Here is an 11,883-nt window from a genome sequence, read left to right as displayed (position 1 = left end):
CATTTGAATTATCATTTTGAGAAGATCACTCGCAATTGTGTCTTGGAAAGTGAAACACTTCAGGTAGTGCAAACAAATGGGACGACTTCAGCGAGAAATATCGAGTCGATATCACCGTTATGTGATTCAACTAATCCACTAGCTTTATGGAACGGGTTGTCATCGCAATGAACTTCCTTGTCAAGTACTATACACTGAAATTTATGGCAGAAACTGTGTACGCAGATATCTGAGCACATAGGGCAGTGATTAAGTTGTCAACAACTCCGTTTAACGTCCATCAGGTTTAAACAGTTTAGAATGTTCTTCAGAAACTATTTTATTATTCGCATGCCTGACCATTTCTTATACCGAAACGTGCGCGCGCCGAAACTTCCGCGTACTTATATAGAGGTCCCTGTACCGAAAAGACTACCGAAACGACCTGTGCCGAAAAAGACAGGATCCGAGCTTGGGGCCTTTTTATGTGGCCTCTTAGGCACCGTCAAGCTGTGTACCCGCAACTTTTGGTCCAAGTCATCTTTCCAGAAACCTTGGGAAAACAAGGAGGAAGAGTAGGGTAGCTAAATGGACTCGAAGGTTGCCAACCGTAATGCGAGGGGCCCCCCACTCCTCCCCACCTGTCACGAGTTAGTCAGCTTCGGTGTGAAGGCGAGGTTTAAGCTCCTACCTTCAACTTTCGATTCGGGGAGCAAGGAACTTCTTTCTTCATATGGTCGAGTTGGGCCCCTGACAGCTGGAGGCCCGGGGCTGCAGCCCTCACATAACCCCCCCCCCCCCCCCCCCTTTTTTTGCCAAGTTTCAGCAACTGTTTTGCGTAAGTTGTCGGGCAGAAAATTGGGGTAAATGTAAATATTTCCTGAACGTTTTTCTTTCTCTAGCATAACCTTCATCGTCATCACAACCCATTTGTCCTTCTAACTTGCAAAATTTGTTGGAAATGAAAAATATCTGTGTGGCTTTTTTTTTCATGATTCCCAAGTGCGCTATCAATGCTGGTATGATAAAAATAAAAGCACTGACCATCCAGCAGTTCCGCTTTTGTTTCGTCTAGCCGAGGGAGGTAACAAAGTGCAAACAATATTTTATCACCACAGGATGCATTGATAACAAAACAATGCCCTGATGTGGTGGACAAAGCAAGTGCCACAATAACCATTAACGCAATGTCCAAAGTTTAGAACAATTTAGCACCGCATGCGAGTGCTTCCTTTTGAAGGGGGTCATCGTAGATTTGACAATGCAATGAAAGCATTGTAGTAGTACTTTGATACATGGAGTGTGCTGGTGGCAAAAGGCTACATTGTAAATATTCTTAATGTAAGATTTGTTCGGTGGTGGTTATGTAGTAAAACTTGTGTATAAGTTGTGTGCTGCCCACTTTTTATGCAACTGTGATAAGCAGTGCACAAGTCAGTTATTGTAAAGCAGCTTTGTTATATACATCAATATAAATCAAATCCACCTTGAATGCCTGTTGAATCGGCTTCTCGACAGGAGCTGAGATGGCACTGTCAGTTCAATAGTCGCCTCCTCCCAAATGATTCAGCAGTTTAACGACGCAATCCCACAATAAAGCAACATTGAAAACTGGGCTTGTTGGTTCACGATTTAGAACCAGTGAACATGCAAACAGAGTTCCCATAATATTATACCCACCTGCATGTTTGGTTATGATGCTGACGAAGCAATCCAAAGAAGATGCGTTACATGCTTTTCATACATAAGAGAAGGCTGTGAAACGTGTTTGACCGCAGCCATCCTAGATGCAAGCTACCTACAACGCATCTTGCATTACCGCTGCATTGCCACTTCTCTTTCCCATTTAGAGAAGAAAAACACCTCACCTTGCCAGCATGCTCGGTGCGACATAAAGCCTTTATTAACCTTAATATACACACATATAATGCATATATTTGTACACCTCTCTCTCTATATATATATATGTATATTAATATGGTGGTACAACAGATCGTTCAAGGCAGGGAAAACAATCACTGCATCACAAGCAAGCGCTGCCTGCTACAGGCCCAGGACAAATTGGGTATCACAGTTCCCATTATTCAACGAACTGTTGCTGCAGCAAACAAATGCATAGGCTTGTTCAATTTAGCTTTTCATTAGAGCATCTCACGTTAGCATGCCCGCACATTTTGAAGCTACAGCACCAGAGATATCGCGAGCACAATTACCCCACTAAGCACGCACGCTTCTATACACAGAACATTGACACACTCAACTACACATATATTTGCTCCTTACACATACCCAACGTCAACGTGTATTTTGACACTTCGCATTAAAATGCAAGCCCTGCCGTGAAAGTCAACATATTCTTGTCTTCCACACTGACGACTAACATTACGTTAAATAATGCCACAGGTCACAAAATAAGCTGGCCGGTAGCTTGTGAATAAGGTCGCTTACATTTTGTTCAATCACAAAAGCAGGCCTTTACAGCCACAAATCAAGAATGCTGAAACGTAACATCGTTGACGGGTGGAATCACAGTGCCCCACAACAAAAGCAAACAAACACAAGTTGTAAAAAATGCGCATCGGAATCGTATAATAAAGTGCTCCCAAAACGGAAAGAGTGATCGTGTGCTTGGTCCTTCAGCAACAATCACAACTGCTATAATGGCTAAAACATCAAAAGCAAACATTAGTGACCAAGCATACCAGCGAATTTCATAAAACATGCGCACACACGCTCAGGATAAGGAGTGCCGCAGAGAGACCAACAAAACTCTGAAATTGCGTTCCCCGAGCTGAACTAAACAGGATTTCTATGGAAGTCAAAATCTCATCAGAACAGCGGATTGCTACGTTCAGTATGGGATCTGGTTTTGGTAGTACTGGATCATGTCGTAGGTGCGTGTTCTGAAGTTGAGGAACGAGTCCCGGATAATCTTCTGCATGTACGCTGCTGCCTCCTTCTCCGCAGCGAGTGGGGCGAACCTTGACCGGAGAAGCTTTATCGTCTGCCCTCTGAAGCAGGGCAGACCAGTGTCCAGCATCAGGGAGACCAGTGTGACGATGTCCTCGCGGTATGGCCGCACCGCGAGGTAAGCCCGCACGCAGAGCTCCATGAACCAGCGGAACGGGGCCGCTTCCATTTTCCCGCCCATGATCATGACCATCTCGTCGGTCAGCTTGATGTCTGGCTCGAAGCCGAGATTCCCACCAGGTGAGCTCTCAAACATGAATCCAAAGTCGATGTGGATGATGTGGCCGTCTGTGTCCAGCATGATGTTTCCATTGTGGCGGTCCTTGATCTGCAGGAGGAACCCAATCACGCTGTAAGCGGCCATGCTTTTGATGAAGTTTCGACGTGCCTCCCTGAAAGCGGTGGTGGACTCGTCGCCATACTTCTTGATGAAGTACTCGTACATGCCGATGTCCGTTTGGCGACCGAGCTGATCGCGGGACTTGGCATTAGGGACACACTCAATGACTCCACAGCCAGGAGCCGTGGCCACGACCCTGTACGGGAACAGGTACAGGTCCAATCCTGCCTGGTTGAAGATGTTCTTGAACAGGCCAATCACCTGAAGGGCCAGCATGTCCTGGCGCACGTCGTCGCCAACCTTGAATATGGCCGCCTGCCAGTACTCGTTGCCCATGTTCAGCTGCTGCATGCCCGACTGCGAGACACTCATGGCTTTCGACTCCAGCTCCTTGATGCCACAACGGCAGACCTTGAAGCGCGCCAGGAACGGAGCTTTTGCGGCACTCTGCATTGGGGTGCCCGATTTGTAGTCGATGTCTATTACAACAGCTTCTGGGTTGGATGGTAAGTAGCAGCCAGGCTGGACAACAATCTTTGAGAGTTCACTCAGGCACGCCTTCTTCCGCTCTGCACCTTTGGGAAACACTCGAATCTCTCCCGAAATGGCCGTAATCTTCTGAAAGAAGTCAAACTCTCTTTCGTAGAACTGCTTGGCCGGTCCAGACAGGCAGTTGATGATGTGACGCATGATATGGTCGAAGTTCTCATAGAGGTCTGGATCTTGCTGTGTGCCTTCTTCATCTATAAACATGTTGGTTTTCATGTTCCAGATCATTTGGTGAGCCAGGAGCTGAGACTTGCTCGCAGCTGTTTTGATAAACTCGGTCACGTACCCCATGGCATCGTAGCGAACTGCTTGCATTATCTGGGGTATGTAGAACAGCACCGTGTCTGGAGGGAAAGACGAAAGCGCACGAACTGCGTACTGGGCCGTGATAGGGTGCGGCGGGAACTGCCTCGAAAAGTAAGCCAGGGCCTTGATGGGGGACACGTGTGCCCAGGTGAGCATGTGATTGAGCTCGAGAGGATCACCCAGCACACTCTCTGGAGTTGTGAGGTACTGCAGTGCCTCGGGCAGATGACAGACTGCAGTGGGGTTCTGCTGCACGAGGCGAGACACTTCAGCGCGGATCGTGTCCGAGGTCTTGAAGCGGCACGGTATGTAAATGGCCAAGCACGGAGAGGTCTCCCAGGAGAGCCGAGCCACTTCCTTCATGCTTCGATCGATGACTGGCTGGCTTCTCCACGTGGCGATCGCATCCTCTCCAGTGACACTGCGCTCCCAGGCAGACAGTGGGTTGTACCAGGTGATGAGGAACTCGATTTCAACGGCCAGCAGCCCGAGAATCAGGTTGCGCTTCTTCAGGTAATCCCTGACGAAGATTTCCGTAGATGCATCCTTTGTCGCCGAGCCTCTTCCAGCAGACGACCTCCGAGATATCGTGGACATGTTGCTGCTGAGCGGCACAGTGTTGATCCAGCCCGTAGGTGTGGATCGCGACTGGAGCACCTCAGTGCTTCCACGTAGGTCGGGGTTCATTATCACAGAAAGGTTGCTCTGCGTACTTGTCTCCCAAATGTCTGACATGGTCGTGGCTTTGAGATACTTCTTGTCAGCGTGAACTGCCAGCCAAAACTTGACCAGCACATTGATGTCGTCACGCAGGTCTGCGCCCTGTTGTGTCGGGCACATCTGGGGTCCACAGAAGTAGTCCAATGCTGCCGAGTAGATGCGCTCTCGCAGCACACTCTTGCCAATGCCGTGTGGCAAGACATCGCCCTGAAGCAACGACAGGCCCGCTGTCAGCAAGCGGAACTGGGTGCCCACAGCGGCAACGTGGCGGCAGCAGTGGTTCTTGTCTTGGCCGATGTTAACAGAGAACGAACGGTGCAGAATGTGGGCGAAAATCTCAACCTGATCGAGGCTGCTGTACTTGGCTGTCTCAATGCGCTCGGCCAGGAACCTCACCCAGATGGTGTGTGGCTGCACAAACGGAGGCTTCGGTTCGAGCACCTCGCCTTCATGCGCTGCAGAAGGATCGATTTGCAAGGGATCTTCCGAAAACAGCCCCATCTTCTTGTCAACCGTCATGTGCCACGCAGCGGACATTTCCTGGAGGAATGGCAGCTCCAGGTCTGGTCTTGCTGCAAGGAGCCACTGCCAGCATGACACTGTGCCTCTGACGGCTTCCTCGGTGAAGAGCTCCACGGGGGACCAGCACAGGGCATGCAGCAGGGACCGGTCCGTGCCGGAGCAGTGGATGAGCAGCGCGCACACTCGGAAGATGCACTCTTTGTGCATCCGTTCGTCCTTCTTCTCCCAGCTCTGCTTCAACTGGGACAGGAGCCGCAGAGAGAGCTCCTTGTGCACTGCCTCGAAGTCTTCAGCGCCCATCATGAGGCCTGTGATTTCACCTGCAAACCTGCACCGCAGACCCATTGAGCAGACAAACTCCGAACAGTTATTCTTCACACAGCTGGGCCACTTGTCTAGGGTCGACAGCGGCAATGGCGCAGAGTAGTTGTTCAGCCCGGCAAACTGGAGGACACTCTCAATTGCCAGAGCCACCCCACTGTGTTGTGTGAGGCCATCTGCCGTGTATGAGTAACAGGCCAGGTACTCTTCAAGGTGTGACCTTGTTATGATCGGGGCCCACTTGACGGCCTCCTGAACAATGCCTTGGCACCGTGCAGCAAAGTCTTGGACGATGCTTTCTCGAGCCTCTAAAGTATCCGTAAGGGTGAGGACGTAGGATGTGCCGGGAACTGGCAGCTCGGAAATCAGTTCGTTTGGATCCAGCTCGAGTGACTTGGCCAGAACGTGAAGGATGTTCAGCATTGTCCACAGTACCTTTCCACTCCAAAGTAGATGCGGGAAGGTATCTACAAGGGCAGAAAGGTACTTGTCGGCAACGCGCCTGATCTGTTTTTGCGGATGATTAAACTTCAGGAGCAAGAACGTCGCATGTTTTTCCAATTCCTCATCCCTCTCTTTCTTCCTTGGCTTGTTGGACATCACATCCAGCAGCACCATAAAAACTTTATCAGCAACCGCCATGATGCACTGCCACATGCCCGCTTTGTCCTTCTGTATGGTGGAAAACTCCATGTACTTCATCATGTTCTGAAAGCTGTTTTCTCCGTGCAAGTTCTGCACTCGCAGCGTTTCCAGCCTTAGCACAGAAAGTAGGTAAGTGCACTGGGAGAAGTTTAACTTGTTCACAACAGCGCTGACATCCTGCGAGTGCTCCGTCTTGAGTTGCTTGAGAATCTGGTTCTTCAGCTCCTGCAGTTCACCGAGGGAGACCGTGTCGTTGCGGATGGCCGAGTTGTACTGCAGCACCGAACGCAGATGCTCCTTGGAGACTAGCAGGGGAGACTTGGCGGCAATCTCACGAACGCCATCGTACCACTCCCGGGGCCACAGGCCCGACTCAGAGGTGAACCCCATAACCACGCTGTACAACCAAAAGTCCCAAAACAGTTTGTGAAGCCGAGGCTTCGGGTCAATGACGGGGGGCAGGCGCCGAATGAGCACCGCGATCACTGGGATGAGGACTCCTAGGTTTCCAGCACTGCTGGAGGCCTTAAGTGCCGCCTGTTTCTCACTGGCCCTCCGGCCCTCCAGCCCCAACTGAACAAACAGTTCCAGCAGAGTCCCCAGCAGCTCCAGCTGGTCCTCCTCGCCTTGCAGGCTGGCCGCCACGTTGGCCAGGGCGTTGATGACGGCCAGCGAGACGTGCCGGTAGCCCTGCTTGCGGTCCTCAACGCTGCCCACGTTGTACGCAGAGCTGGACTCCACGGTGATCATGGTGAACATCTTCATGATCTCCTCGTAGACGGTGTGTTCCACCTTGGCGATCACCATGCAGCCCAGCTGATCGATGATGAGAGAGTCGAGGGGCGATGCGGGCTGGCAGAACTTTTGCTGGAAGAACTGAAGAATCGACTTGGTCGTCTTGGGAGTGTCCTTGAGCGCCACTGCCACGTGGCCCAGGGCCAGAATGGTGTTGGTGGCCACCAGTCCGGGCTCCAGGTCCTTGTTCTCTGCCTGGTACAGCCGAATGGACACAGAGGCGAGGAAGGCCTGCACGCACTCGGAGTCTTGCTGCAGACCCACTCGGAGCGCCCGGCACAGGTTCTCGATGGCCGTGTCGCGCAGCTTCTCGTACGCCAGCACAGACGTGGTGACCGTGCCCGACTTGTGGCTCGCCTGCGAGGACTCGGTGAGGCTGATGCCGGTCGCTCCTGCTCCCCCACTCCTGGAGGCCGAGTTGCAGTTCTGGAAGTGCAATTTTGTCAGAATGGGGGACGAGTTGACCAAGAAGTCCCGCAGCGCAGAGATACTGGTCTGAGCAATGATAGGGAACTTCTCGGCTAGCTTGCCCAACCCCTCGAGACAAACGAGCAGCAAAGGCATGTGGCCCAGGGCCAGCTTGACATTGCACGGGGAGTTAATCTTGTCGTACAAAAATCCGCACAGGGTCTCGGCTCCGTTTTCGTCGGTAGTAGCCCACACGAGCAAGTCAACACAGGCTGCATTGGCTTGGACATTCAACTTGAACCGGTTGACAGTGGCGTAGTTGGATTCTCGGTCCTCCTTTTCGCAGGCATCGTGGTTTTTGCTCTGCAGCTCTGTCTGTCCATTTAAGAAGAGAACTTTCACAAACTCCTGGACATCCTTGGTGAAGGGAGCCGGGTGGCCAGTCTGGTGGCAAAGTAGTTCTTGCAGCAACATCAGCATCACCAGGTTGAGTACTTCATTGAACGACTTGTACGGGAACAGCTTCAGCTGCCCCGTGCTGTATACCTCAACAGCTTGGTTGTCCAAAAACTGCAAAAGATCCTTCGAAAGAATCTTCTTCGCAAGGCCTAGAATTGTCTGCAGCTTACTAATGGAAAGCATCAATGGGTTCTGGATCCTGGGCAAGCCGTGCATTTGCGAATAGCTGGAGCCATGCTTGCAGAAGAAATACGTGGTAGGATCATAGCTGACAGACGTCTGACTCTGGAGCGACGACCTTCTTGTGAGGTCTTCCCCGTCGTCTCGACAGGACTTGTTTCGGTTGTGAGTCAGCTGACTTAGCTCTGACAACGAGCGCGGAATAATGGGCCTGAAATTGTTGAACGTGCGCCGTTTAGGCAGAGTATTCCCTGCATTGCTGTTGCTTCGTGGGCGCGGGGAGTCCTCGGTCGAGGGGACAACTTTCACCGGCTGCGGAAAGATTTCGCAAAAGAGAGGAGGCGACGAGGCCTTCGCCCGGCCAAGCGCCCGTGCGGTGCCGATGAGCAGGGGTACGATAGCACGGCATAGGGTTACCTTTCCCGTGCTTCCACGCGGCGTCTGCGCGTCCGCAAAGCTCTTGCAGATACTCACGAGCACAGCCAAAAAGTCAATTTGCGCCGTAATAATCTCTTCGCGCAGGTCTTCGCAAAGGTAGGCGATGTCACTCAGCAGTGTTCCCAAGCAAAACGCGAAACGTTCACAGACGGGGATGCGTTCTTGATCGCTCAGCTTGATTTCATCTAACCAGACGGCTTTGCCAAGGCCGCGAAGCAGTCTCAGGAAGTAAGGTACGATTTTATCCTTATACTGGAAGCCCGATTCGAGAAAGTAGATGCCAGTAGCTATGACCGCCTCCTGTCCACGCTGGTCGATTCGAAATGTGCCTTGGGGCGATTCTTCCGGACACAGTCGCAGCAGATTCTCCAGCTTCTCGAGGGGCGTCGGTTTCATGGAGGCCAGAGACCGCGCAAGGTGCTGCACGGCAGTGAAGAAAAACTTGCGGTCGCTGTACGACACCGCCATTGCTTCTTGCGCGACCTAAATAATAACCAGGCTTCGACTTACTGTTCTTCAAACTCTTGCGCATTCGTCACAGTAAAAGGACGAAATGCATGGCGGAGGATCCACTGCTTCTGATCCATCAGAAGTATTGGTCGGAGGTTTCGATCGCTGCCAAAAACACCGGTGGTTCGCGCTGTCATCGAGTGCCGCCCTTCTTCGGCCATCATTTTCGTAACATCAGTAAGACATCACCTCCGAATCATTCATATCGCACGTAATCGCGAGTTATAAAGGCGGAACACCCGCAACGATCGAATATGCGAATGCGCTAGCGCAGGGAAGGGGACAGAGGCAACTGGTACCGGGCAATGGACACCTCCCCGATACGGCCGAAACCTTTTAAGTGGCGCACCAATTAAGATCATAAATTTTGAAATTTGGCATTCAAAAATTTATGTAATACCAAAAAGTTTATGTAAATAAAAATAGTTTTTGTTTGTTACGTATATTTGTTCAACGTAAGAAAATTGAAGTGTCTTTAAAATAAAAACATCTCCTGTCCTTGCGCCCATGCAGCCGATCAAACCCAACTTCATGGCCAGCTTTGATGAGCTTGATCAGCGCCTCTTCATGGAGCTGCCTCCCTCGCCTTCGTTTGTGCAGTTTTCATATTTATACTTGCCGAATATCATGGATATTCTAAGCAGCTTGCTCATTTTGCGAGCCTGACAGACTATGAACGCTCAGGTGAGTGCGGTGCAATGAGAGTAGCCCCGTGCGTGCGTCGTAAATCGCGCGTGGCGCGTGCTGATATGTCGCGATGCGGGAGCTCACGCAGGGGGTGCGTCCGTGAATGGAATATAGTAGAGGCTACAGCCCATAATTTCCTTTATGTTGTTTACTTAACGGCTACAAGACGGTGGCCAAAAATAGCCCTACTGCGTCGCGCGGGAACATGAAATTGTACAGCGTCCTGGAGTCGTTTTGCTGTCAGCACAGCTGTCAGCTGATCGCATTCGCACAGCTGATGGATTTCCCAGTGATGAATGCTGTTTATTTGTTTTTAGGCTGTCGTGGGGTGCAGGTTTTGTGGACCACTGCCATGATACTCATGCAAGCTCAAAGATAAAGGCGTACGTATATATTCATTGATTGATACCCTCTCAAATTGACTTATCCTAACGAGATTAACCTACTCATTTGCCTACTGCTGAAAAAAAAAAAAACCGCTTTCTCTGTTACTGTTTGTAACTGAGGATCACTAATGCTCGCGCACATTTCTACACTGCGATTCTGTTCAGAAATTGCAGTCAAGATGCCTGGTAAAGTGCGGGTGAAACTTCTGGCTGCCAGGAACCTGCCCATCATGGACAGGGCCAGTGAGGCGTGCGATGCTTTTGGTGAGGTGAGAACATTTTTACGCTTTTCGTTCGGCAGCGTGTATGTATGCTAGAATAGTCTCCACCTTGCTTAACAGGTATAACTGGGATGATGAATGCGTAGGCTCCTTACGCTGCAAAGGGGTTCATTCCGTTGTGGGGCGGGGTTAGTTCTGTCAGAACTCACCACTTGTTCAGGCGTTAACTACTACGCTTGCCTCTTATGGCGATCTTCGCTTCCTCTGATTTGTTCATTTTATAATGTCTCATAGGTTAAGCTTGGCAACACATGCTTCAAGACAGAAATATGCAAGAAATCCCTTAACCCGCAGTGGAATTCTGACTGGTTTCGTTTTGAGGTAAGCACGTACACATGCACCTTATTTTCTTACCTGCCTAGTGACCTCACTTTTGCCGGGTATTTAAATGTTGCTTAGGCAAGTTGATGCAGCTCTGTACAGCTTTGGCTGCTGTATGCTTTGCATGGTTTTAGGCAGGGGGAAGATTTTTTTTTTTCAATTTTTATGTTGTCTCTACAACAAACTCGCGCATTTTCGGTGCTTCCTTGTGCTTTGCTTGTTCTCACTGCATGTAAAAATTGTGGGAGGGCCGCCACCAAAATGATGCCACAGTGCCTTGAGCATGTCTGCGTTGTTCCAATTTTCGAAATATGAGCAATGGCAGTAGTTTAGAACCAAGCTAAGCAAGTACGCTTTTTACATCTGCCTCAGGACTGGACCTGTGCCTGGTCTAGTAGAAATAGCATAGTTTACCAGAGAGTTTAAACTACACGTGTACAACCGTACTAGTAAAACTCTCTCGGATGTAAACAGGACACTCACCAGAGAAAGATTTGGCCACCCTGATGTCTAGTGTTAGGCTGAAGTCCTCCATATAGGGAGGGGACTTTGTCCTGAAGCAAGAACGAATGGGCTGGTAAATGAATGAATGAATGAAAGTTCGCAAACATTATAGTACAGTACAGGGCCGAAAATATGTATATACCATTCATAGTGGCAGCAGTTGTAAAGCAGGAAATGACACGAGTTTGAACATGAATGGAAACTGCACCATATATATTTCCGCCGTGCGACCTGTGACATTTCAGCCTTTAGCGCACCTTTAAGGTGAGCGCTGTGAACCGTTCCATATCATGCATTTATATATGCATGCTTTCGCACTTTATTGTCGTGCTTTGAAAAGTTTCAATGTTTATCATGCTATTAAGTGCGCACCTGCCAACTGCCTGGACAAGGTTGGCAGACTTGTCATGTCTCTAGTTCTGTCATAAGTTCACCTTTGCGTGTTTTTTTTAAACAATTCGAAAGGTTGATTGGTTGTTGTAATATAGTGGGTTGTCCAGTTAATAAGCTACACTCACGCTGCTATCCAAATTTTGGGAGAAAACATTTTTGAAAACTTCTG

The 11,883-nt window shown here is 50.0% G+C and overlaps 2 protein-coding genes across 4 annotated transcripts in view; one reads left to right on the top strand and one right to left on the bottom strand.

Annotated features, from left to right (window-relative positions):
- Positions 1-1,859: 1,859 nt before the first annotated feature.
- Positions 1,860-9,469, bottom strand: Pi4kiiialpha (phosphatidylinositol 4-kinase III alpha). Its single transcript, XM_077702408.1, has one exon. It carries the CDS (start codon positions 9,098-9,100, stop codon positions 2,831-2,833), a length of 6,270 nt encoding a protein of 2,089 aa, XP_077558534.1. The 5' UTR covers positions 9,101-9,469; the 3' UTR covers positions 1,860-2,830.
- A 182-nt stretch (positions 9,470-9,651) lies between these two features.
- LOC144174009 (C2 domain-containing protein 5) overlaps positions 9,652-11,883 on the top strand; it is a 55,388-nt gene continuing 53,156 nt past the window's right edge. For 2 of the 3 annotated variants that reach the window (XM_077702410.1, XM_077702409.1), the window contains exons 1-4: positions 9,652-9,826; positions 10,147-10,212; positions 10,381-10,484; positions 10,731-10,817. In XM_077702410.1, the coding sequence (XP_077558536.1) occupies positions 10,395-10,484; positions 10,731-10,817 (177 nt within the window). In that variant the 5' untranslated portion in view covers positions 9,652-9,826; positions 10,147-10,212; positions 10,381-10,394. Of the gene's footprint in view, positions 9,827-10,146; positions 10,213-10,380; positions 10,485-10,730; positions 10,818-11,883 lie in introns of those variants that run through there. The other variant, XM_077702411.1, reaches the window with a different exon arrangement.

Source organism: Haemaphysalis longicornis, unplaced genomic scaffold, assembly GCF_048455015.1.
Source record: "Haemaphysalis longicornis isolate Haplotype H1 unplaced genomic scaffold, Haemaphysalis longicornis Haplotype H1 scaffold_3, whole genome shotgun sequence".
Classification (NCBI taxonomy): domain Eukaryota; kingdom Metazoa; phylum Arthropoda; class Arachnida; order Ixodida; family Ixodidae; genus Haemaphysalis; species Haemaphysalis longicornis.
Note: the sequence above shows the minus strand (reverse complement) of the source record. Positions and strands in the feature narration are given on the sequence as shown.

Coding starts and splice junctions, on each gene's coding strand:
- Pi4kiiialpha (XM_077702408.1), bottom strand. CDS start 9,100: ATGGCGGTGTCGTACAGCGACCGCAAGTTTTTCTTCACTGCCGTGCAG.